Raw genomic sequence first — 25,720 nt, forward strand, 5'->3', positions numbered from 1 at the left:
GAAATATACGGTATTAAAAATGAATGACAATATTTGTATTATCTCTATGAAGCATGTAACAACGTTGGACTGTAACAGTGCATTTCCAATACTCCGAGTGCAGCACTGGCTCCTGAGTTTTTGCACTTGAGATACAGGCATCAGCCATCAGTGGCAGACACTGGCTCAAGCCCAGCGTGCCGTAGCCTCACAATGAGCTCACTGTCACAAGTCGAGATCAGCGCACCCTCCTTCCCTTCCTTTGGGAGAAACGGCACACGCAGAGCTGCTATTTTTATGTCAAAGCAGCAACAAATCCTCACATTTCTCAGCTTTCACTAGAACAGCTTCTATATCTCGAGGGGAATCTTCACTGACTAGCCAACATAATGGAGTCATATGGAGCAAAACACCCAAGACAGTCCTTGTGACCATTAAGTAATATTAAGGAAATAACAGCCGTTGTTTGGGTAGTTCTCATCTGTACAGATCCACAATCCTGCAAGTCAACGCTTGACAGTCTGGAGAGTTGCAGAAGTGCTAGCAGATGGGGGGAATGGAAATTAGAGGTCTCCCAGTGAGGTCTTTCCGCTGCGTCTGCAGCCAGACAGATAAAGGAGACACGAGCGTTGTTGGGTCCGATTGAGATAGGGATGTGAGTAAAGACAAAGACTGGTGCGCCGTCATGCTCCTGAAGGATCGGGGTAGCCTTATTGTGTCGTGTGTGTGGGACCAATTCGCCTGGCTGCAGTGCTTGACTTCAGGAAGTTACTGGCCAAAGCCCGGAAACCCATGTTGTTCCTGATGAGCCATTCAGCTGTGTCCTCAGTCTGATAACTTTCCATCATTTTACCCCCAAGGAGCACAGTCAGCACTTTAGTGCAGGAAACCTTCACCTGCAGCCTGGGACTCGACAAGCACAAAATGCGTTGATGTATTCACAGCATGTCTTAGAGCAGTGGTTGCAAAACCTTTTGGCTTGTGACCCCCCCCCCCCCCCCCCCCCATGTTATGGCCTAAATTCCCAACATGAGTGGTGAGGAAAATTAGGTCACACAATCACATGCTTGGACCAGGTGTGCCATGCTGCACCTTGTGGTTAGATGATCAGTTTGATGTTCCACCTCTAGCTGTGGGATTTAAATCACGGACTTCCTGTGAGCTTGTGTGGAACCCATCCACACCAACAGTTTCAGGGAAATATCGCCTTTTACAGAATCCGCTCAATTGGCCACGTATGCGCAAGCATGTGGACTCCGGTTTTATCATTGCACCTCAAATACTGTATACAGTTTATTTGGCATACAGTGCTCGGTAGCACCTACCATAGGGGAGGAGTTTGAACAGGGTGTGAAGGGTCTGCAGTGGTCTTTTCTCAGCTGCTGCAGGAAGTACAACCTCTTCGGGTCCCAGGAGATTGTGGATCCAAGAAGAGTGACGGTCTCTAAAGGAGACACATTGCTGAGTAGGCTGGAGACAGGGGGGGTAGGGCTCCTCTTGTAGTCCACTGTTATCTCTATAATGTTGAGCTCCAGATTGTTCCGAGCACACCACAGGGCCAGCTCAGTGGTCCCCCTAGGTTTACAGCTTTGAGGTGGGGGGGCTGCGTACGTGGAAATGGCCGCCGGGGCTGATAGACCAGGTGCTGGAGCTGATTTTCCCCCACCTGATGTGACCTGTCAGGAAGTTGGTGATCCCATTGACTGGTGGAGGCTGGCACAGTGAGCTGGGACAGTTTGTGTTCATGTAAGGGAGAGTTGAAGTCTGCTGCTCTAATGCATCACATAAGCAGGTTCTCATGGCCCATCATTGTGACTTTGAGTGGGTTGCATCCCTGATATTTTTTATAATGTGTTGCATGTTCCACTTGCTGTAACATTTCAGAGTCAGAATAAAGTAGTTTGCGAGCTCTTATTGCCTTGCAACCATTCTCTAGGCAAACGTAGACAGGCTTTTCTTCATTCTTTTGTTGATCTACTGAAATCATGATGGAAAACAGAAAATTTAAGATGATACTCCATAACAAAGAGAGCATATTTAAACACAGTGTGACATTCAACTGTTTCCGAAGATGGAATTATCTAAATATATAATCCTGATCACAGTATTGACTTACTCGTGACATAGTTTCCGCTCTTACTGAATGAATCTTGCACAGTTTCTGTGTCAGGGCGCTTTAGCTTTGCATGAACAGTGCAACATTGAGTCGATTGAGTGAAGAGTGTCTGATGACTTTTATCTAATCTTTGGAGTTGTTGCTGCTCAGCCAGCCATGTGACTTCAAGGGGGGCCCTGTCCTTGTGAGGGCATTGACAGGAAGACAAAGTTTCTTTTTCTCATGACATCATGAGAATTAAATCCCGCTCACAGGACCCGCCAAACTAGAATACCCTGCAGGTTAATAGAAGCATTACATGGTACATTGTATTGCCCTCTGCAAGGCATGGACATTATTTCAACAAGAGCAGTATGTTGGTGGTTAAAGCCTTAAAATGAATAAATCAGCTGATTAGTCCCATTGTTTTGCGAGGGGTCGCATTTTGCACAATGAGAATAAGACTGCAGTGGTTTCCATCCACAGACAAAACGTTAACTTTGCCTCACGCGGTCAATACTGCTGCAAACCATGTATGTGCTAATTGTATAAGCAAGAACATGCATACATTGTTAAAAAGTAATGAATTTAGAGTGTAATAGTTAAAGAAAAGATATTAACGTTATCCTATTGAATGTAGATGACCAAATTGTCATACTAGATAAAACTTGCCATTTTACAGGAGCAAATACTGTTATAATATACTTTTTGTAATAAACAGTAGGTACAAATACAATACTTTCAGCACTTTCAGTCTTTTTCCATAAAAGCTGCTCTCTGATTATGTGAGATACTCTGATTGACATGGCCATTGACTTGAAAGATTGTTGACAAGTTACAAAACACGTCAGTGCAGAAGTACCATTTCCTGTGTAACTACATTTGATTGAATTTAGTAAACAGTGTCCTGAAATAGAAATGCATCTATGAAATACCTGTGGTGAGATGCTGTGAAGCCCGAGCCAACGGAAAAATATATATTTTTTGATTTTTAAAAATGAGACGACCTGGAAAAAACGTGACATTTAAAAGCAGACCAAGCTCGACGTTGACCGTCTAATCCTCAGTTTCCTGATTAAACCTCTGTCTCCTGATTTGGTGATAAGGTTGTCAATCAAACTTTGTGAATACACAGTGGAAAATGTATCGCTGCTGGTTTGACTTTCATCCTCTTCTTGTCTCCCACAGATCGAGAGGACCAATCCATTCTTTGCACGTGAGTTATAAACCACAAGTCCCCCACTGCATGAATTCTATTAGATATTTTCAAATCTATGTTAACCTGTGTTTTAACTTTTTATTTAAAACACAGTTTAAGAATAATTAAGCAATTTGCCTCATATTGCTGAGATTAACCAAGCCCTGTGAATAAGCATAAGCTTTTCTCCTCGAAAATAACATTAGATGATATATTCCCCTTCAGTATTTTTTTTTCTTTCTGACTTAAATGAAAGTGACAGTAATGCATTCACTAGTAATTAAACGAGTTCCAAAGCAGTGTAAGTGAACCTGCTCTGGGGCCTCAGCAGTCATTTTATATCATCGCAGTGATGGTCACTACTTGAGATACGTGTGAAATGTGGATCTGAGAATGGCCCAAGATGTCTGCTGCACAGCTCTCTGGGTCTTTTCACTGACTCGTGTCTACAGATGACAGGAATGTCAGCAAAGAGAATTCCTCAGGGGATATCATAACATAAACCATGCGAGGAACTTTCACTCCTGCAGGGTGAATAGGGAGGAGTTGGTGTTACATATCCCTTCTATATACACACAGGGGTTCAAATAAATTGCATTGCGCACCTAACAGAATTTTCTGTTGTACAGCTCTGCCACAAACAAACACGAAAACATCACATTACTTAAAAATCAACCTACTCTGAGTTGTGAACTTTGCATTAATATTTACATTTCCCAGCTCATTCTGGGGCGTATAATCCCTCCAGCATGTCCTGGGTCTTCCCCGGGGTCCTCTACCAGTTGAGCGTGCCCAAAGACCCCTCTGAAACCAAAAAAGAGGCCCCCTTTCCAGAACCCCCCCAGTGACTCCATGAAGGCTGGATACTCTGAACTGCTATTTGGTGCATAAGCACAAAATCAACAGTCAGAGCCTTACTCCCTGCACCCCTCTCGTTCTCCGGTGGGCGAAGGCCTGGCTACCAGACGCTCTCAGGAGAGCTCTCCTCCTGGGTCTGCATGGCTTCGGGAGGGGGCCCCGGTTTCCTGGGTCTGGGGGTGTGGAAGTGTGTTAAACACAACCCAAATATACTTATTCTTTCTCAAACTTGACATTAGAATATCAATTATACAGATAGTTTGCGAAGCCAAGTCCTCGACTGACTCATACAAAATCAGCGAGGGGAAGTGAGGCCAACGACATAAACATTATCTTTACTATCGTCCTTTCGCAGCAGCCAACGGGATGGTCACACACTGCCGTCCCAGTCTTGACTCAACCACATCACATTCTCACTCTTTCTGAAAGCAAAACAATATTTTGTGCAGACTTGGCATATTCAAATTTGCACTTAGTGGAAAGCCTCAAGTATGCTGTGGATCTAAACTGCTCCCACACACTTTCTGCGTGGCTTGGAGATTTACACCGTTTTTCTTTTTTAATCCCATGGTCTCTGCTTGACGCCGCAGTGAAAAGCATGCTGCCCATTTACACGCCAGCAACCACATGCATAAACCAAACCGACATACTGGAATACATTGCAGAAAAAAGACACACATGATCCGATACGCACCCGAATTTAGTTTCACTTTAAAGATTTGTGCCGTTCTGGAAAAGAGGTTACTTCAGTGTTTTCCCTAGTTCTACAACTTTGCGGGGGCTTTGGGGGGGTAGTAGTCTGTCTGCTGGTGTGACGCCACGTGCATGCATACACTGACACATACTTGATTGTTTTACACAAGTTATTCTGTGGTTTGTTTGTTTTATCTTTGGTTCCTCAGAGGTGAGTCTGGAGCTGGCAAGACGGAAAACACAAAAAAGGTCATTCAGTATCTGGCACATGTCGCGTCCTCCCACAAAGGAAGAAAAGACCACAACATTCCTGTGAGTTTTCTCCTTTCTCATCTCTACTGTTGCGTTTGGCAATGACTGCTTAAAGCCATAAACTTATTTGTTCAAATTCTAATTTAAATGTTCAATTTTGATGCAAAATGAATCACATCATGTCTTTGGATTTCCTTACAACCCCAAGACTGAATTACTATATTGACATTGTAACTGAAATAACAATCTTTAGAAATATCTATTGAGCAGTTTGGCCAAGTTAGGTTTATTCTTCTGAAAGAAAGGGTACTAATACATGTATTAGGCAACATGGCTGTGTGCGCAGTGTGTACGCATTCTCACAACATGCATTTGTTTATCTGTTGCAAACAGCCAGAATCACCCAAACCCGTGAAACCACAGGCAAGTTGTTATACTTTCTTTGAGACCGTATGCATACCACAAAAACATTCTCTTCTCACTCAAAACAACCTTTGTCTTAAATGGAATCTTAGAAATATCTGTTTGTCATGAGGCTACTAATTCAAAGGTGACAGTTGAAACTTAGTATACTGTATTTAGTTGAAATGCAAAGAAACAGCATATTTAGTTTTAATGTTGTCTCTCTCCGTCAGGTGCAAAATGCAGTTGTAAGTATATTTAAAAACTTGCATGATTCCTTTATTGTGTTTTATGTGAATGAATGATTCATCCACACTGTCCAGTGACTTGCCATCATTGGGATTCACACTGTGGAACGATGTAAATTGCATGTTTTTATCTGTTGTGATAGCCGTATGTTGAGCCTTGGCTGGCTTCTGTTTCTGTATGGAACTTAAAGTATGCTAATTGAACTTGTATTATGTAGCAAGGCATGAATTCTATGTGTTTTCTAAACTGTGGATCAGTCCTGGTAAAGGTCATCAGGACCTAGATTCCTTCAGATAGATAGTTGTTGCCACCTGTGACTGCGTTACAACATTCCTGTTAACCTAGAAAACGAGCAGTAAGTACAGGATTACACACCACTGAGGTGTTAAAATAACACCTGTTGCTAATTCCAGCCGTAGATTGCTTTGAGTTGTACCTAAATATTGACGCTACGAGATCATTGAAAAATGTTTAGCTTACCTACAGGTTCATTTCTAAATGCAATATATAATTTTCCCATAATAACAATTGAATCTCCCCATTCCAGCAGAGTGGATCCCTGTTTTATGTGAGTAGTATGTAGTTTCTCACCTATTTAACCTAAAAAATAAAAGGGGTGATTTACCCTTAAAAATGTCATGTTGCCTGACCTCAGTCACTTTAATCAGCCTGCTATGGTTCTATTTTATTCCTATCTGCCAGACGGCACTCGATACCTCCATCTTGCATGTGTTTGTTTTTTAACTTTGTATTCAGTTTGTTTCTTATCGACTGCTGGACAGGTCAGTAGACCTGCTGCTCGCTCGGCTCCTGCTCCACCGCTGACTTACCTCTCTAGCTTTGGACGCTTTGTTTTAGGGGTCTAATTATACAAAGATCAGATTATATACGTCTGTGAATTAAGCCGTTGGATGGCTTTTATACTGGGGCCTACACCCTCGCAGGGTTACAGGTATTCTGTTGGTATAAAGACTCAACCTGCGCATGCATGAGACGAAGAAATCAAGTGCTTACGCAACGTTGTCTGGGGGTCCTCCAGATTTCATTGTTACTTTTGTAACTCTTTCTTCTTTAACTTTTGTATTGCATGACTTGTACTTCCAATCCTAACTGCATTAGTAGGAGATGCTTTGTTCAAACATTTTAGATTTACATTACCTGCTGTGTGAGCATTCATAGAAACCGGTATTTTATTGGGCTACCATCAGGGTGATATTTATTTTCCTGCATACTGAATCTATTGACATTTTCATGAACAGTTATATTCATATCTTGCTTGCATGTTTCACTAAGGTTTTTAGTTTGGTTATCACTTAAACCAGATTGCTTCATTAGACAAAAACGAAGAAAATGTACTACCATCTTGTTGAATAACTGCAAATACAGTTCTATCTGTACAAAACATAACAAATATTTAACCGATAATACGGTGGCTGTAATTCACCTGTTTTACACTGAACATCTTTTCAAGATAATAACAATAAGTGCAACCTCTGAAAAGTTAGTATTTGGTAGTAAAGAGTTTTGCACTGCATATAAAACAAAATGTGCAAAACAAAAAAAATGAGTGGAGATATGTAGAACCGACCTATGTTACACTAAGTTGGATTCACCCTGAAAGCCCAGATGAGTTCTCCACATCAGCTTGTTCCTGTCCAGATTTAGACACTCCATTCGGGACTGCTCTCCTTTTATTTTGCTGGGGAACATAGCGACTTGTACTTCGGCCTTTTGACCTCCGGAGCAGCGAGAACTGATGCGCAACTGGCCTCTGCCTCATAAAAGTTAGTGGAACAGTTTCGACTCATCCTTTTTGACTGCACTCCATGTGCCCTGAAGTACTACGGCAGGGCCTGCCAAACAGCCTGCACTCATAGCTATGACCTGCACATGCTTTCTTTAAACCTCTTTAGAGTTTTATCAGCTAGGAAGTGACTGTGATTATTTGTAGTGAGCGATGATGTGTCACTCCGTAGTTTTGAGGCGTACGAGGTTGCTTACGGTAAATTTGTTGACGGGAGAACAAAATTTGGCCGCTAGAGCGAAGAAGCTTTGGCCTGTCAGATGCCGACTGTGCAACAGGAATGTGGGTCAACTTCTTATGCCGCTAAATTGGACCCCCATCCGGGTTTTGTAATCTGCTCTTTGTCTTTATGTGCATGTGGCAGACCACACAGATGTAGAGGCTGCCAGTGAACAATTTCTGCCACCAAGTAGCACCACGGGCCTGCGTTTTCACAGCTGGAAAAGCACCGCGTTGATCCACTTCATCCCGCTTCATTCCAGCTGCTCACAAACTCAATTAAATGCAGACCATCGGGCTTTGCAGCCAAAGATCACATCACTCGTCTCACACCCCGATTCCTTATTCCTCACAGTTCCCTATAGTGGAAAATATTCTCCTCAAACCTTTAGTGTGTGAAGCTGTTTTTGACGTAATGGGAAAATATTCCGCTCAGCCACAAGTAGAGAAGTAACATTGCTGAAGTTCTTGTTTTTCTCTCAACAATCTTAGATTCTCTGGTCATGACGCAGCCCACATTGTGGCTTGGATAGAATCACAGTGCACCACCTGTCCAAACATATATTCAGCAGTTGCTTATCTATTCAAGTATTGAGTCTGATGGGGAAAAAAGCCAAAGTACTTTTTGTTGTGTGTTGTGGACACATATTCTTGACATGATGGCGGAATGGGTTTGGCATTCCTGCAACAAAAACTCATTTTCTCCCTCAAACTTATGTTCATATACTTATATTGTTTGTGGTCGAAACAATACAGCAAGTAAAACAAATGGTTTCAGCATTAGGATTGGTTCAATATGATCAGATTAACTGTTTAGCCAATAAAATGTCAAAAAACAACTCTATCCTTTATAGTTTCATCTTAAATCAAATTGTTTTATTGTACAATCATTTACCAAGATTTTTTTTAAACTTTTTGACAGTTCGGGTTAATGTTCAAACAATCAATAAAACATCTTGCCTCCAAACAATGCAATTTACCTCCTGTGAATACAAACACAAAACAATAAAAATAAGATGTTACTATACACCTCAACATCTTTGGTATCTCTCATGGTACAATAAGGTTTTATTAAGTTTTTGTTGTTAATATTCGTGAGGTCTGTCTGCATAACACATCTTCCTGTTCCACTTTCTATGTCTGCATGTTTATTTTCATAAATAATTCAGTTATTCACTGTTCAGGTCCAACCGTCTTTCTGGGTGGGTTCATCGTGGAGACAAAGGGCCGCTGTAACCTCCCTCTGTTTTTCAGGGTGAATTGGAACGTCAGCTTTTACAAGCCAACCCAATCCTTGAATCTTTTGGGAATGCTAAGACAGTGAAGAATGACAACTCGTCACGTTTTGTAAGTACCAGACAGGATCCTAAAAATAATTTTTTGAATAATGTTTTGTACTGTATAAATAATGATGTATTTGGTGTAATGTTATTTGTAGATGATGTTTATGGAGGATTCGTGCCAACTCTTAGAATATACAACTTGTCAGATGCTTCTCACCAGGAGGGTGGCGATCGATTTCTGTACCTGAGTTTTTATCTTGTGTTCATCTCGCAGGGGAAATTCATCCGCATCAACTTTGATGTGACCGGATACATTGTTGGAGCCAATATCGAAACCTGTATCTTGTTTTGAAACAAATGAATAGAACGGGCTAAGATTCCGTATATATCACCAGGCGCTGCAGGGGAGATACTTACAACGAGGATCACAGGGAGGGTTTAATCCAATGGAGCATTATTCATCATGTAATACTATGAACATTTATTGAAAGAGAAAATTCGTCAAACTGATACCACCAAGAAGATCTTTTCTTTGACCAATATGTGTCAGACTTACTGGAGAAATCCAGAGCTATTCGTCAAGCCAAAGATGAGCGCACCTTCCACATTTTCTACCAACTGCTGGCCGGAGCTGGAGAGCACCTCAAATGTAAGTACACTGAGCTTCAGAATACCTCTTCTGTTTGTCGTCACTCTAGAGCGGACTCATTTTGGGTGGTTAACAATCTATTATGTTTGGTAACAACTGTATCATTTAGAAAATGCATATTCAATTCATATTTGTACTAGGAATATGAGCCAACAATTCTTAATTCAGTCCTTACTTGGACTTTATTTAAAAGAAGAAAAAGAAATGACCATTGTTCCAACAAATCTACCTAATTTCTCCTTAGCGGATCTGCTTTTAGAAGGATTCGACCACTACCGCTTCCTGTCCAACGGGAATATCACAATCCCGGGTCAGCAGGACAAAGACAACTTCCAGGAGACCATGGAGGCCATGCACATCATGAGCTTCGGCCACGAGGAGATTCTGGGTGTGTTTATTCTAACATGAACATATCTATGCATCACATAGGAGAGTTTTAGAAATTGAAATCACAGTGGTTTCAATGTTTGTTGTTTTAATTGATGATGTCTAGGGAGATATAATAATAATAATATAAATCCATCATGATAAAGCGATGTCTTTCAATATTGATTTTGTTCATTTCCCTTTTACATCTGTAGCTATGTTGAAGGTGGTGTCCTCAGTGCTTCAATTTGGTAACATTAACTTTAAGAAAGAGAGGAACTCGGACCAGGCCTCTATGCCTGATAATACCGGTAGGTACACACACACACACACACACACACACAAAATAAGAAGTCATTTTAAATCTGCGCCATATTCTCGTAGCCTGCAGGCTAAGGCATTATTCTTCCCATATAAACTTCAGCTCTTCTCATCCTCTTCCTGCCTCCATCATACTCCGTCCTCATCCACAGAACAGAGGCACTGGTGATTTGTGTCCTTTCTCTCCCCAAAACTTGTCAACCTGCCATTAAGCCACATTAACATGAGGATTAACTGAAGGAAATGGGGCACAGTCTTCCAGTTCTTCCGCATGTGGCTCTTCATATTTGGCTCTTAAATGATGGAGACGGGGAGAAAAAGTGAGCTTAATGCGTGATGCAGCTCAGACAGATGTTTCTAAATGCAACTAACAGAAGCAGATGTGTTTTTTTTAGTTCTGAGACTTGGCTGATTGAGACCGGTTTATGCTTTTTTTGTACTTTTCCTTTTTTGCAATGTAAAATATAACATCCTTGTTACACTTCATTAGATTTGTGATACATCTTAATATTAATCAGTGAAAGTTTAGTTCATTATTATGATTTGGAGCCAAGTGTTAAAATAATATTTGAAACACACAGGTACTTAAATGGGCTATTTGCAATCCACTGTGTGCTTATGTGCTTTTCCATTTTCTCGTGTGCAGCTGCTCAGAAGCTGTGTCATCTGCTGGGTATGAATGTTATGGAGTTTACCAGAGCCATCCTGTCCCCAAGGATCAAAGTGGGAAGAGACTACGTCCAGAAAGCGCAGACTAAAGAGCAGGTCCGTTATCTAGTTATCTAACACTGTGTCCTCTAGGTTTCTAGCTAATATCCTCACTTACACTGATGATGGTCCATCATAATGCAGTGCAACTGCAGCAGGTCCATTTTAGTGCTAGATAATGTCATTATGGAGTAATTGAGATGCGTAGTCCAGTTATATTTCGAACAGGCAGGTTTCTGGTAGTCTTTGATGAGCATCCATTCTCTCAATTAAATCATCTGTGCACAGTAATACAAAAGTGATATAAACAAATCAAAAGCCATTCTTGGTTAGTTTTGTATACAAATATCTAATTATGTTTTGTTGCCAAGTTGCATCAATAACAGGTTTTGAGTTCTGCTTTGAGCTTCTACCTGATAAACGGCACAAACCAGAAGTGGCGGAGCTCCGGGGTCGTAGCAAACCTTAAATACATGCTCCAAAATTGATACGATTTAAAAAAACAATTTTGAAGAATCTGCCACGCAGTGAAAACTTGCTTTTGTTTAAATATTGTACTAGGCACACGGTACGGTTGGTTTTACCTTCTGTGAAACCACTTCAAAGTATGTCTCCTGTTTATGAATTACTCACCTACGGTGCAGTTCTCTCCTGATCGTTATGGCTACGGCTCAATAGATACAGCTTTTGCATCAACTATAGTTTTAAAAGTATCTCTGAAAGCATATAAAACATTAACCGTGGAAAATGTTGCCAAGATATTGAAGTCCATTTTCCCATTTAGCATCTGGAAGCCTAACGTTGATATAATCATAATCAGCTCTTTAGCTCTATGTCTGTTCACCATTATTTTCTCTCTCTCTCTCTCTAGGCTGACTTTGCTGTCGAGGCCTTGGGTAAAGCTACATATGAGCGTCTGTTCCGCTGGCTGGTCCATCGCATCAACAAAGCTCTGGACAGAACCAAACGACAGGGTGCCTCCTTCATTGGCATCCTGGACATCGCAGGTTTTGAGATTTTCCAGGTTTGGATCAAAATCCTTTTGAATTTCATATTCTTTAAATAAAGAAATTTGTCCATTTGAGTAACTTTATCATTTATTTCATGCAGTCAACAGTATTCTCATTTTTTGTTGCTGCTGTTGTTTTTTATAATGTGTATTTATTATTTTTCCCCTGCCACAGTTGAACTCATTTGAGCAGATGTGCATCAACTACACCAATGAGAAGCTGCAGCAGCTCTTCAACCACACCATGTTCGTCCTGGAGCAGGAGGAGTACCAGAGGGAGGGCATCGAGTGGAGCTTCATCGACTTCGGCCTCGACCTGCAGCCCTGCATCGACCTCATTGAGAGGCCGGTCAGTGTGAATTATTAGCTTGGATCCATGCGGTGTTCCTATCATCTTAACATAAATGATGCTGTGCTCATGTGGCAACAGTTCACTGTCTCTGAAGCGTTTAGTTTGATCCTGTGTCGATGTTCATTCAGGCTAACCCTCCAGGAGTGTTGGCTCTGCTGGATGAAGAGTGCTGGTTCCCAAAGGCCACCGACAAGACCTTCGTAGACAAGCTGGTCCAGGAGCAGGGCACACACACAAAGTTCCAGAAGCCCCGCCAGCTCAAAGACAAGGCCGACTTCTGCATAATGCACTACGCCGGCAAGGTACACTCGCTTTGAACTTTCATAATTGCACTTGTTTCCACCTCTGCTTACACTCTGCTGCAAATTGTGTCTTTCCTTGGAAATAGCTCTTCTAATGTACTTTGTGCATGCATTTTAGTTTTAGTTCCTGTTACACACAGAAATGAATGTTGTGTTTTAACTTAATGTTACCCAGAAATGTTTGCAATATACGCGACACTCTCTTTTATTGTACTATTTTCTATTTGATGTAGAACCAGATGCTCTATTGTTGTCTACATTCTTATTTTCCAATATGTGTCTTTTCCTCACTGATCTTCTCCTGCAATACTTAAACAGCAGGAAATCTGTACTGCATTTTCTTTTTCTTAGCCACCATATACTGAATGTGTATACCAATTGACTTGCTCTAGATTATTCTTTGAAAAAGGGTTGTTGATGCATATTGTTATCGGTTTGTTTAGATGTGTAATCTATTGGCATCAGAAATCCGTCCGAGCAGGCAGTCTCTAATACGGTAAGTAATCTGTGTTTTACCACCTGATTGTTTACAGGTGGACTACAAAGCAGACGAGTGGCTGATGAAGAACATGGACCCTCTGAATGACAACGTGGCCACTCTTCTGCATCAGTCAACCGACAAGTTTATAGCTGAACTTTGGAAAGACGGTAAGCGGCTGCCCTCTTTAAACATCGGAAATGGTAATAGACACAATAATCGATGGTTTCTCATCTTTTTTTAAAAATGCATTTTGTATGTACCTTTTTGCTTATTCGCGTGTCAACCTGTTTCTCTCTCTCTCTCAAACCTACTAACAGCCTTATTGACCAGGCCGATTACATTTATGATTTCAAAGAATTAATGAATCATCCCCTCCCTCCCTGTTTCCTTCTCTGTGTTGTAGAGATTCAGACCATTCAAAGGGCTTCATTCTATGACACTAGTCTGGATGACCCAGCAGGTGAATGACTGGGTCGGGCTCTAGCAGACCTGGGCCAAAATAATAATAATAATAATAGCTTAAAATGAACAGGTTTGGAAAGTGAAACCAAGCTGCTTAAGGTGCCTTGTTGTCTAAATATAAGCACTTCCCAAGCGGGTTCATTTCTTGATCTCGTAGCTACTGGTATTTTTGCCCAGATCTGGTTGTATGTCTCATGCTTCAGCCGGTGCTGTGTCTGTCATAGCTACAATAGCTCTCATTTGCAGGCTGCATGGCGCCCTTCTCTCAGCCTTAAGCAGTAGTGCCTCACTCCTATATAAGTTAAAGTAGAATATAGTCAACTGCCCCTCTGAACAAGTGTGCTTTTAATTTGTCTCAGCATTTTTGCAAGCTGACTTGGGTCTTGTCATCTTCGTAGGGTCAATAGCCCTGAAGCAGGCAATTATATATGCGCAGCTGTTTGTCGTCTCCATAGCTCCTTTGTGATGTGATTAATCCACAAGCTAATTTGGGATTCGTAGCTTGACTAAAGGAAATTGAATGACATTCATTTCCCGCCTTCCTCGATAGGATCACAGTAGCAGGGAATAGAAAGCAGATGTTGGGATTTGTTTTGGTTCTGAGCTCAGGGTCCAGAAAGCAGGCTGTACATCTGCTCAGCAGTCTGTGACTCATCATATACAAAGACATCTTACCGGTAATATTATTTCATCCCCGGGTCTCTCAAACTGGACGCCCGTAGTTTCCAGTGCGACATCCTTTTGTGTGTTTCTCCAAATGCAAATTATAGTAATTACAGTGTGTAATTTACAGCGTCACTTTCACACACTGTAGAAAATACCCTTTAGAAACTCAGAAGTTTTTACTCGGACTGCAAAATGCTGTTTGATTAATCAAATAATCGTTGGAGCTGTAGCCATCATAGTTGGATTAACCACTTTTTGTATGTATGGGGTGAGAAAGGCATGGTTATAGTTGCAATGTTTTTGCATCCAGTGTTGCATCCCCTTAAATGTTGCCATGCAGAATTTGTATCATAGACCAGGAAAAGGCTTTCCTGTAGCTGCCATGAAGCCTTGTCTCTCATCTGCTAAGATTAGGAGCATGTCAATTCTTACTATTAAATGCTCTGTAAGTGAATCTTGGTAAAGCGGTGCTTCTCTCAGAGGTAACGGCACACGTAGAGTCCCGTGTAGTCCAGCAGGAGTAGATTCTCTCCATGTCCAAGCTAGCGGTAGTTCTAGACTTTGAATGCTTCCTTATAGATTGCCGTTGTCTGACTGTAATGCGTGACGTCTTTTTCATCAGTCTGCACTTCATGGAGCTACATCTTGTCACTGCTGCTGTTCTTTCTCTCTGCTGCCCATGTAGTCTTTGCGCTCTAACTAGTTCTCCTCATTGCTCCACCAGTCGACCGCATCGTGGGCCTGGACCAGGTGGCGGGCATGAACGAGACGGCCTTTGGCGCCACGTACAAAACCAAAAAGGGCATGTTTCGTACGGTGGGACAGCTCTACAAGGAGTCACTGACCAAGCTCATGGCCACACTGAGGAACACCAACCCCAACTTTGTCCGCTGCATCATCCCCAACCACGAAAAAAGAGTAAATAAAGCCTTGAAATTCATTAATTAGAGGCTGTGCATCAAGCAGTAGAAAGTGAGGGACTGGTTTGTCTTTTAAATTTAAATTGTGTATTTGTTCCGTCTTCAGGCTGGTAAACTGGAGCCTCACCTGGTTCTGGACCAGCTGAGGTGTAACGGAGTCCTAGAGGGGATTCGCATCTGTAGACAAGGCTTCCCCAACCGCATCGTCTTCCAGGAGTTCAGACAAAGGTGACCAACAACTAGGAGCTTGTTTAACCCTGTAATTCCATCAGAAGAAATGTTTATATTATTATATGTAAATGTTTAAATTATCTTTTGATGGCAGATATGAGATCCTGACACCTAACGCTATCCCCAAGGGATTCATGGATGGAAAGCAAGCCTGTGAGAGAATGGTATTCCCTTTTTCTGCTCTATTTCAGTACTTTTAGCTACTGCCCTGTTTAAGCGCCTGAGCTTTAGCAACAAACTATTTGCTTTATTTATTTATTTTAAAAAATGCTGCATTCGTAAATGAAATTCGACGATTACAAAATGATAAGCATTGACGAGTCTATGAATCAGGCCTGTATCAATTGGTCATATAATTTCTCCATTTTTATGCAGTTTCAAGATGTGACATGCATGCAGCCACTTTATTTTCTTTAAAAGGCTCAGTGTCTCTCCTTCACTCTCAACCAGAGAGTTTCTGTGGTACACTAACAGAAATACCTTGATTGTATTAAAGAATGTAAATGTGTGAACAGAGGTAAATTCTATATATTATAGATCCGAGCCCTGGAGCTGGACCCCAACCTGTTCCGTATCGGTCAGAGTAAGATCTTCTTCAGAACTGGTGTCCTGGCTCACCTGGAGGAGGAGAGAGATCTGAAGATCACTGACATCATCATCTACTTCCAGTCCGTTTGCCGGGGATACTTGGCACGCAAGTGAGTGTCTCATCTTATGTTTGTTTTTTTACCTGTGAACATACGTCTGCATTTGGATACCCAAGATGAATTTAAGGTCAGCAATGCAGGTGCTCAAACTCCCACAGGTTGTCCGTGACGCAAAGCATCAATATGCAGATAAACTTTATCTAGTCAAACGCATCTGTCATGTCAAGTCCCAAATGGATGCTTGAAGCTCTTCCCAGTAGTTCCCATTGGGAAAAGTCACAGTAATGAAGCGCCTGCCGTTACATCAGAGCAGAAAGTGTCCCGATAAGGGAAATGACTGGGATTGGTGCATTTCAACTTAACAAAGCCCAACGTTGTTCTTTAATAACACTGCTATGCCCAGAGATTGATTCCTTGCTGGATTTTGTACCATTTCTCCCCTCAGGGCCTTCGCCAAGAAGCAGCAGCAGCTCAGTGCCCTGAAAGTGCTCCAGAGGAACTGTGCTGCTTATCTGAAGCTGCGACACTGGCAGTGGTGGAGGCTATTCACCAAGGTGAGGACTCACTTGCCTCTATCCACAAAGTAGGTCATCTGTTACATGTGCAGAACAGACACTGCCCCACATCTACTAAATTAGTAGTTTCATTTGTTATCGGATGCCTAAAAGACGTCTTCAGTCATATGAGCACTTAACAGACTATGAACTATTCCAAAATGTCTACGCCAGAAGTTTCTTAATTGCCAGGAAAATGCAGGTGCAAACTTTTCGTTTTACATTCTAATGAAACTAGACAAGTGAGCCTGAGACAAACAGTGGGTTGTAAAGAACAGAAGGCCACATTCTCAGTTTAAGTCGGCGCCATCAGACTGGTAAAGATTTCTACAACACGACCAACGTTAGATCGTTTGTCAATTTGTGCAGAAAGTTGAATGAATTTTCCTGCCATTGCTTTCAGAGACTGAGGTCTATGGATAGCAATGGATTGATTACATCAAAAACATCTAGAGGTTTATTTTCTCTGTCTCAGGTGAAGCCTCTGCTGCAAGTCACCAGGCAGGAGGAGGAGATGCAAGCCAAAGACGAGGAGCTGGTAAAGGTGAAGGAGAGACAGCTCAAGGTGGAGAATGAGCTTGTGGAGATGGAGAGGAAACACCAACAGGTAGACGTTCGCTCTATTATACAAAACATTTTCAACATGAACGAATTCAAACAGACTTTACAAGCTATTACTTATGTACCCAAAGAGTTTGTTAGGAAATTACTATTCACTAAGTTCTAGCAAATGACAATTGAGAAAATATTGCAGCTAATGGGATTGTTTTTATTTTGTTGTAAACTGTTCCCTCTTTTCAGCTCGTAGAGGAGAAAAATATTCTCGCAGAACAACTCCATGCAGAGACAGAGCTCTTTGCCGAGGCCGAAGAGATGAGAGTTCGTCTGCTTTCTAGGAAACAAGAGCTGGAGGAGATCCTTCATGACCTGGAGTCAAGGGTGGAGGAGGAGGAGGAGAGGAACCAGAGCCTGCAGAATGAGAAGAAAAAGATGCAGTCACACATTCAGGTTTATATCTTTACCTTTACCCTTTTTGTGTTGATAAGCTAACATCTGTGCTGTTATTACCAGCTCATAAGATGATGTGAATCATAATCACAATCATAAAGGCTTTATTAGAGTTTATAAACGTCAGTGTTCAGACTTCAACTTCAGGGCATTGGCTTGGTTCTGAATCGTTATCTTCGTGCTTGCAGGACCTGGAGGAGCAGCTCGATGAGGAGGAAGCTGCGAGACAGAAGCTGCAGCTGGACAAAGTGACGGCCGAGGCAAAGATCAAGAAAATGGAGGAGGACATTCTCCTGCTGGAGGACCAAAACTCCAAGTTCCTCAAGGTGAGGGGATTACATCCACAAATGATTAAAATAAAGTACAGAAATGAATAACAGTAGGTAATTGATGAGGCAGATGATGGGATATATATCACAGTAGTACAAATTGAATTGTTTCATCTCCAGTTAGTCGTTGTGCTTCCAGTTCAACAACCGCTTTGATTTTACACAACAGGAGAGAAAGCTGCTGGAGGACAGGATCGGAGAGATGACCTCTCAACTGACCGAGGAGGAGGAGAAAGCAAAGAATCTCGGCAAGCTCAAGAACAAGCAGGAGTTGATGATGGTGGACCTGGAGGGTAAGCTTTGGCTCAAAGAATAGAGAACGTTCAGCAGAACCCACACAGACAGAACTATTCAAGTTACAGCAGCTTGCATCAACATGAGATCTAACATGATTGGAAATAAATACTTGTGTTTCTTTCGTTGGTAAAATATTCTGACAACAAAACAATCTGATTTTAATATGTGGCTTGGCCCTAATAAGAACGTTTGCTTCACCGTCCTTTGTGGCATTTTTTCCCCACGAGTGAAACGTTTAGTGCTCTGCATTGCGTAGCTGACCACTTCTTATTTTCCACTAAATGAGCCTTATGTTTTTGCTGGAGTGGTCTGACCGCCTCCAATTCAAAAGTGTTGGGGGTGAAAAAGCAGCCATGTCACTCCGCTAACTTTTATACCTCTAACTATATAACGTTATCAACTGCAGTTAAAACGATCCACACAGAAAAATGTGTGAAACGTTGTTATTGAGTTGATAAAGAATGGCAGATTTTTTTTACAATAAAGAAAACATACTTTTAGGCAAAGCTAATCTAATTACCAATATTTGTGTCAAGCTGTTAGCAATAAGGAGTTTATCTCTTTTTGTGACTCATTTATCTTTTGATTGTAATTATTTGTCATTTTTGATTCTGTATATTCACCATGATTGTTGCTTATGAGACATGTGACTATGCCTCCTTTCAGAGCGCTTAAAGAAGGAGGAGAAAACACGGCAAGAGCTGGAGAAGGCCAAACGCAAACTGGATGCCGAGACCACTGACCTGCAGGACCAGATTATTGAGCTGCAGGCTCAGATAGAGGAGCTGAAGATCCAGTTGAGCAAGAAGGAGGAGGAGCTGCATGCTGCTCTGGCCAGGTCAGTGATGGACCGTTACCAAAAACTGTTGAGGCATCAGATGTCTTTTGCAAAATATAAAACACTGATAAACTAAATGCAGAAACTCATCAAGAACTTAACTTTAATCCAAAAAAAAGGAGTGAAGAAGGGTGTGACTTCCAGTTTAATACTATAATAATCTTATAATAAAACTATTACTGTAAATTCTTCATCTTGATAATATTAACCAATTAATTGAAATTCTGTATTGGTTGGTTCAAAGATAGCTGACAATTGCTGTTTGGCACTTCACAATTAAACAAATATTTTCTCAGCTCAACAACTGCTAAATGGATTTTGAGGAAAGCACACGTTGTTTTGTATGAAATCAAAAGCCTTGTGCAGAAACATCAAAGACACTGAAGTGTAATATTACATCCGCTACTGGCAGAGTCCTCTGAACTCACATCAGTACAAACCTAAAGGTTTGGAAAAATATCACTGTTGGTGGTTTTGCTCATTTTGTTATATTCAACTTCAACCACATCGTCTCAGTAACGCGGTACATCCTATTTCCATGACGACCGCACTCAGTCAATAGAAAAGACCCTAAAAATAGATGGAGCACGCAAACAAACACTGAGTCAACTCTGAGCACCAGCTACATCCTCTTCACATAGACACTGCTTTATCTTTGCCTCCCCTCAGCCCCACTCTTCTCTCTGTAGGAGGAACACAGGCCGAGACCTTAGTACTCAGAGGCAGCTGTGTCTGTCAGTGCCTTTGCACTGGGCTAACTCCGCCTTCACATTTCTCTTTTTAGCTTTAGAAGACCATCTGCAGTTTAGTCCACACCCCCGTCGATCCCGATCTTCCATCCATATATAGAGTAAAAAATATTGAGAGCCACACGTTTGGTGTAATGCAAAATTATTTTCCCATTAACCGCCACAAGACTGCATGCAGATGAGGTAAACAGCTGTGAAGGTCAGCAAAGATAATTTAAATGTTGGCTTCTCAGTAGCTTCGTCCTAACAGATCAGGGGTCGCTGGTTATTGACTGTCTGGATAATTTCACACACAGAAATCATCAGTTTAGTCACAGCTCCAGTTAATTAACATTTCATTAGAGTTTCTAAGCTATTTTGAGAGCAATTAGGTTTTTGTTTTTTTACTAATGGGGAATTACTTGGAGTCGTTGGTGCCTTTAATCAACACTGTGGCATTGTGTTTGTTATAAAACTGGATCATTATGATATTCATTGGGTTTCTTTGTAATTGAATTTGACTCACTTGCAGCTGTAAATGGATTAGCAGTCTCATTAACATATCCATCTTCATAGAGAACACGCGCAAGCGTCAGCAATGAATTCACCACTACACTGCCCCCCCGTGTGCACAGGTGGACTCATTTCAAGTTTAAAAAAAGGCTTTCATCAGATTTACATATCAATACTAAGTTGGACAATACAAGTCAGATTTGGTGTGAAAAGAAATTTGGATACTCGGCTGAAGGCCTAAGCAAGAGGGGAAGTTTCATTATATGGGTCTATGGTGAATAAAACAAGGCTTTGTGTTGTGTGTCTCCGACCAGGAGTGACGAGGAGACCGTCCAGAAGAACAACGCCTTGAAGCAGGTTCGGGAGCTGCAGGCGCACCTGGCTGAGCTGCAGGAGGACCTGGAGTCAGAGAAGATGTGTCGAAGTAAAGCTGAAAAACTGAAGAGAGACTTGAGTGAGGAACTCGAGGCCCTGAAGACGGAGCTGGAAGACACGCTGGATACCACCGCTGCCCAGCAGGAGCTCCGGTACTTATTGGCTTATCAAGAATTCCAAACTTTACACATCAAAGGCAGTGTACATTGATGCAAATTATTAAGCAGAAAGCTGATACATTGTGAAGAGTGTATAGAGAATGTATTGACCAATTCCTGAGACTGTTTTCTTTAACTAGTGTTAGATATTTTCCGCTAGTTCTACTACTACAAAATGCATCGATTTTATGCTACGCCGTTTTTTTTTTTTAGTTGCACCTAAAAAGGTGTCCTCACACGTGTGTCCTATTTCCAGGTCCAAGAGAGAGCAGGAGGTGGCAGAGCTGAAAAAGGCCATAGACGATGAGTCTCAAAACCACGAGGCCCTCATCCAGGAGGTGAGACAGAGGCACGCCACAGCGCTGGAGGAAGTGTCTGAACAGCTGGAGCAGGCCAAGCGGGTGAGTGGGTCGTCGCTGGTTGCCCAAACATCAGCCCATACCCCCAGACAGAAATAATCACGTTAACACATTTGCTCTGCACAGTTCAAGGTCAACCTGGAGAAGAACAAGCAGAGTCTGGAGAGTGAGAACAAAGAGTTGGCCTGTGATGTGAAGAGTCTGCAACAGGCAAAGACGGAGTCCGAATACAAGAGGAAGAAGATGGAGGTCCAGCTTCAGGAGTTCATGTCCAGGGCCACTGAGGTGGAGAGGGTCAAGGGAGAGCTGGCCGAGCGCTCTCACAAACTCCAGGTAAACACCCCAAAGGTGCTCAGTGACACTTCGGTTTTGTACGGTATGTTTTTCTCATAACCCCAAGGATCTATTTTTTATTTTTTTAGTCAGAGCTGGACAACGCATACACACTGCAGGAGGAGGCCGAGAAGAAGAGCATCAAATTGGCCAAAGAAGTTGACAAGCTGAACAGCAAACTGCAAGACGCCGAGGTACAAAACACGGCATCATAGAAGTTTAAAGCAACAAGAAACAAGATCTACGAGGATTTTATAAGCTAGAAAGGTGTCAAGTATAATAATTACAGTTCAAAGGTCAATTACCAGGACGGTAGGCTTAAAACACACAAAATAAATCCAAACAGACCTTTTTTTAATGGGTGTCCCTCACTAATAATAACAGGTGTGATTGATTTGTCCGCCCTGCTCTCCTCTTGTCTGGATCATCTGCGCCGCGTAGGAGTTGCGGCAGGAGGAGACGCGTCAGAAGCTGAACCTGAGCGGTCAGATCCGCCAGCTGGAGGTGGATAAGAACACCTTGCTGGAGCAGCAGGAGGAGGAAGAGGAGGCACGACGCAACCTGGAGAAGCAGCTGCAGATACTGCACTCCCAGGTAGTCCTACGTAGACAAGGTTACACATGCTCATCTGGGGGTCTTACACTCAAACGTATGAGGAAGGCGGCACGACTTTCAGGGACCACTGAGTCAAACAGAGGGGCCATGAATGAAAAATCTATACGGCAAGAAGTGCATGGATTTTAGCTGCTGTCTTAGAAAGGTGGTCACTTGTTGAAGTTTTGGATTGTCTTCATGTAAATTTCCTGTAGCTTTTTGAGACAAAGAAGAAGCTAGAGGAGGACGTGGGCTCGATGGAGGGCCTGGAGGAGGTGAAGAGAAAGCTCCAGAAGGACGTGGAGCTGACCAGCCAGCGCCTGGAGGAGAAGACCATGGCCATGGACAAGATGGAGAAGACCAAGAACCGACTGCAGCAGGAGCTGGACGACCTGATGGTGGACTTGGACCACCAGAGACAGACCGTCTCAAACCTTGAAAAAAAACAAAAGAAGTTTGACCAGGTAAGAAAATCTTTTTAAAATCGGCACCCATTAGTAATGCCGGGTGGAGGTCACATGTGAGTGTGTTTCTTTGCCCACACTAGCTGCTCGCTGAAGAGAAGAGCGTCTCGGCTCGTTACGCGGAGGAGCGTGACCGCGCCGAGGCGGAGGCCAGAGAGAAGGATACCAAGGCTCTGTCCATGGCCAGAGCTCTGGAGGAGGCCCTGGAGGCCAAAGATGAACTGGAGAGGTTCAACAAGCAGCTCCGGGCTGAAATGGAGGACTTGATGAGCTCCAAGGACGATGTGGGGAAGAGTGTGAGTGACCTTTGACCTCGTAGATGTTGCTGCTGAGTGACCATTTAAAACAAATGTGACAGTAGTTTCTAGTTTGATTTCAAGTCTATCCAGTAAATCCAGCTTCCTCTTATTTTCTGGCTTCGGGTTCACTGCACAGATGAGACTCATTAGATCGGGTCAGCCAGGATAGTTGATGATTGTTGAATGATTATTTTTTTCTTCAGGTCCACACAGGGTTGTCTGAAGACCTTTAATCTGCATGAGTCCAGCCTGTTCACCTGACCTAATCGTTTGTCCCCATGATGCGTACAGGTCCATGAACTGGAGAAGTCCAAACGCACTCTAGAGCAGCAGGTGGACGAGATGAGGACTCAGCTGGAGGAGCTGGAGGATGAGCTTCAGGCCACCGAGGACGCCAAACTGCGTCTGGAGGTCAACATGCAGGCCATGAAGGCCCAGTTTGACCGAGATCTTCAGGCCCGAGACGAGCAGGGGGAGGAGAAGAAGAGGTCGCTGGTCAAACAGGTACCCGGGTGATGACCCCCATGAATTGGATCCATAGGTCTCATTTATCTCTTGATATGCTGATTTGTTGTGTTTACTCCTCCAGGTGCGTGAGATGGAGGCAGAGCTGGAGGACGAGAGGAAGCAGAGAACTCTGGCTGTTGCCTCCAAGAAGAAGCTGGAGATGGACCTGAACGAGCTGGAAGGACAGATTGAAGCTGCTAATAAAGGCCGGGACGAGGCTGTCAAGCAACTCAAAAAACTACAGGTACACACACAACTGTCTATGAAACAGCTTTTCCAAGGGTGTCCGTTTTTGAAAGTACACTTTGACCCTCTGTACGGTTAACAAAATATTGATGATGTAGCACAAATACAGTTGCTAATGATGAAGTGATCAAATACCGGTGTCTGAGATTCTGTGCTGGGGGTTTAATAGTAACTTTAATAGTAAATGGAGTCTGTGTTGATTAGCAGGTCGTTAATGAGCTAAATGAAATACCTTACTTACTGTTCTCTTCCTGCGCCGCATTGGCTCTGCACTGCAGGCTCAGATGAAGGACTATCAGAGGGAGCTGGAGGAGGCCAGAGCCTCCAGGGACGAGATCTTCACCCAGTCCAAGGAGAACGAGAAGAAACTCAAGGGCCTGGAAGCAGAAATCCTGCAGCTACAGGAGGTCAATTTCTAGATTTTCTTTTTGAGATCAGCGAATTGTCTGTCCTGAACTGTTGATGTGTATCCATGACGAGCGAGGGATATGAAGGAGGCCATTCTGAAGATCCTCATGAGTGTTCTGTGTCGTTGATGAAGGACCACGCGGCGTCCGAGAGGGCCCGTCGACACGCTGAACAAGAGAGGGACGAGCTGGCCGAGGAGATCTCCAACAGCGCTTCTGGAAAGTCAGTGTTGCCAGGTTCCTGCTGATATTTCAAGTGACTTAAAAATAGATCTATAGATAAATCTCAAAGTGTGTGTGTGTGTGTGTGTGTGTCAGGTCGTCACTGCTGGACGAAAAGAGGAGGCTGGAAGCTCGTATTGCCCAGCTGGAGGAGGAGCTTGAGGAGGAGCAGGGGAACATGGAGCTGCTTAACGACCGTTTCAGAAAGACCAACATCCAGGTAAATAGACTTGTGATAAACTTGGGTCCAAAATGCCAGATTGCTTCCATCAATGTCGCACAACATCTCCTTTCCTCAGGTCGACACTCTGACCACCGAGCTGGCCGGAGAACGCGGCACCGCCCAGAAGAGTGAGAACGCTCGGCAACAGATGGAGCGGCAGAACAAGGTCTGCAACAGTTAGTAGAACACATTAGCCTGTAAGAGAATTGTCCTTAAGGTTGGACAGAGCAGCAGAAAACACAACGTCCTTGTGTTGAATGAGAGCCGTTTTTTTTCTCCACTTCACTGTATGTATTTATGTTGTCGTATCTAATGCTTGTGATCCTCACAATCGTGAATGCAGGATTTGAAATCCAAGCTGGCGGAGCTGGAGGGGACTGTAAAGTCAAAGTTTAAGGCGTCCATCGCTGCCCTGGAAGCAAAGATCCTGCAGCTGGAGGAACAGATGGAGCAGGAAGCAAAGTAAGACATTAAATCCATCAACTGATGAAACACCATCAGAGAGAGTTTCTGGTCAGCTTTTTGGATACACAGGTTCATTTTATAATAAATAAATCTGACACAGTGATAAACGGTGAGGTACAGACAGGAATGAGCTCTTTTTTTTCTCTTGCAGGGAGAGAGCAGCAGCCAACAAGATCGTCCGTCGCACGGAGAAGAAGCTGAAGGAGGTGATGATGCAAGTGGAGGATGAGCGTCGTCATGCCGACCAGTACAAGGAGCAGGTATTGACTCACGATATGCGAGAGATTCACTTCTTCTCGGGACAGTCATTCACCCACGGCCTTTCACCGCCTCCGCCTGTCCCCACGCGTCCTCCTGTCAGATGGAGAAAGCCAACTCTCGCATGAAGCAGCTCAAGCGTCAGCTGGAGGAGGCGGAGGAGGAGGCCACCAGGGCCAACGGGGCCCGCAGGAAGCTGCAGAGGGAGCTGGATGATGCCACCGAGGCCAGCGAGGGTCTCACCCGAGAGGTCAACACCCTCAAGAACCGCCTCAGGTACGAGGCCCTTAAGGGCCCCTTGAGCTTTCACACAAAAACACCACATGTGATTTCTTGATGACGCAAACAGTGCTGTGTTTAACTTAAGGTGTCAATCCGTTTTACCTGCAAAGTGTCC

General features: G+C 43.1%; 1 protein-coding gene across 5 annotated transcripts in view; it reads left to right on the forward strand.

Annotated features, from left to right (window-relative positions):
* The window catches only part of myh10 (myosin, heavy chain 10, non-muscle), a 38,215-nt gene that overhangs the window by 10,025 nt on the left and 2,470 nt on the right, over nucleotides 1-25,720 (forward strand). Inside the window, exons 4-45 of one of the 5 annotated variants that reach the window (XM_037472839.2) lie at nucleotides 3,263-3,290; nucleotides 5,033-5,135; nucleotides 5,469-5,498; nucleotides 5,711-5,725; nucleotides 6,274-6,294; nucleotides 9,004-9,096; nucleotides 9,307-9,370; nucleotides 9,583-9,681; nucleotides 9,926-10,069; nucleotides 10,263-10,358; nucleotides 11,015-11,133; nucleotides 11,948-12,100; nucleotides 12,261-12,434; nucleotides 12,566-12,739; nucleotides 13,273-13,387; nucleotides 13,624-13,680; nucleotides 15,073-15,266; nucleotides 15,375-15,496; nucleotides 15,594-15,663; nucleotides 16,037-16,197; nucleotides 16,592-16,700; nucleotides 17,176-17,307; nucleotides 17,502-17,708; nucleotides 17,897-18,034; nucleotides 18,207-18,330; nucleotides 19,001-19,172; nucleotides 20,728-20,940; nucleotides 21,203-21,347; nucleotides 21,432-21,638; nucleotides 21,728-21,832; nucleotides 22,080-22,232; nucleotides 22,448-22,696; nucleotides 22,780-22,992; nucleotides 23,287-23,499; nucleotides 23,585-23,746; nucleotides 24,027-24,155; nucleotides 24,290-24,378; nucleotides 24,474-24,597; nucleotides 24,677-24,766; nucleotides 24,944-25,062; nucleotides 25,217-25,325; nucleotides 25,427-25,599. In XM_037472839.2, the coding sequence (XP_037328736.2) occupies nucleotides 3,263-3,290; nucleotides 5,033-5,135; nucleotides 5,469-5,498; nucleotides 5,711-5,725; nucleotides 6,274-6,294; nucleotides 9,004-9,096; nucleotides 9,307-9,370; nucleotides 9,583-9,681; nucleotides 9,926-10,069; nucleotides 10,263-10,358; nucleotides 11,015-11,133; nucleotides 11,948-12,100; nucleotides 12,261-12,434; nucleotides 12,566-12,739; nucleotides 13,273-13,387; nucleotides 13,624-13,680; nucleotides 15,073-15,266; nucleotides 15,375-15,496; nucleotides 15,594-15,663; nucleotides 16,037-16,197; nucleotides 16,592-16,700; nucleotides 17,176-17,307; nucleotides 17,502-17,708; nucleotides 17,897-18,034; nucleotides 18,207-18,330; nucleotides 19,001-19,172; nucleotides 20,728-20,940; nucleotides 21,203-21,347; nucleotides 21,432-21,638; nucleotides 21,728-21,832; nucleotides 22,080-22,232; nucleotides 22,448-22,696; nucleotides 22,780-22,992; nucleotides 23,287-23,499; nucleotides 23,585-23,746; nucleotides 24,027-24,155; nucleotides 24,290-24,378; nucleotides 24,474-24,597; nucleotides 24,677-24,766; nucleotides 24,944-25,062; nucleotides 25,217-25,325; nucleotides 25,427-25,599 (5,407 nt within the window). The remainder of the gene's footprint in view (nucleotides 1-3,262; nucleotides 3,291-5,032; nucleotides 5,136-5,468; nucleotides 5,499-5,710; nucleotides 5,726-6,273; nucleotides 6,295-9,003; nucleotides 9,097-9,306; nucleotides 9,371-9,582; nucleotides 9,682-9,925; nucleotides 10,070-10,262; nucleotides 10,359-11,014; nucleotides 11,134-11,947; nucleotides 12,101-12,260; nucleotides 12,435-12,565; nucleotides 12,740-13,272; nucleotides 13,388-13,623; nucleotides 13,681-15,072; nucleotides 15,267-15,374; nucleotides 15,497-15,593; nucleotides 15,664-16,036; nucleotides 16,198-16,591; nucleotides 16,701-17,175; nucleotides 17,308-17,501; nucleotides 17,709-17,896; nucleotides 18,035-18,206; nucleotides 18,331-19,000; nucleotides 19,173-20,727; nucleotides 20,941-21,202; nucleotides 21,348-21,431; nucleotides 21,639-21,727; nucleotides 21,833-22,079; nucleotides 22,233-22,447; nucleotides 22,697-22,779; nucleotides 22,993-23,286; nucleotides 23,500-23,584; nucleotides 23,747-24,026; nucleotides 24,156-24,289; nucleotides 24,379-24,473; nucleotides 24,598-24,676; nucleotides 24,767-24,943; nucleotides 25,063-25,216; nucleotides 25,326-25,426; nucleotides 25,600-25,720) is intronic. The other 4 variants (XM_037472840.2, XM_037472843.2, XM_062564416.1 and 1 more) reach the window with 4 other exon arrangements.

This window comes from Pungitius pungitius, chromosome 9, assembly GCF_949316345.1.
Source record: "Pungitius pungitius chromosome 9, fPunPun2.1, whole genome shotgun sequence".
In the NCBI taxonomy this organism is placed as follows: domain Eukaryota; kingdom Metazoa; phylum Chordata; class Actinopteri; order Perciformes; family Gasterosteidae; genus Pungitius; species Pungitius pungitius.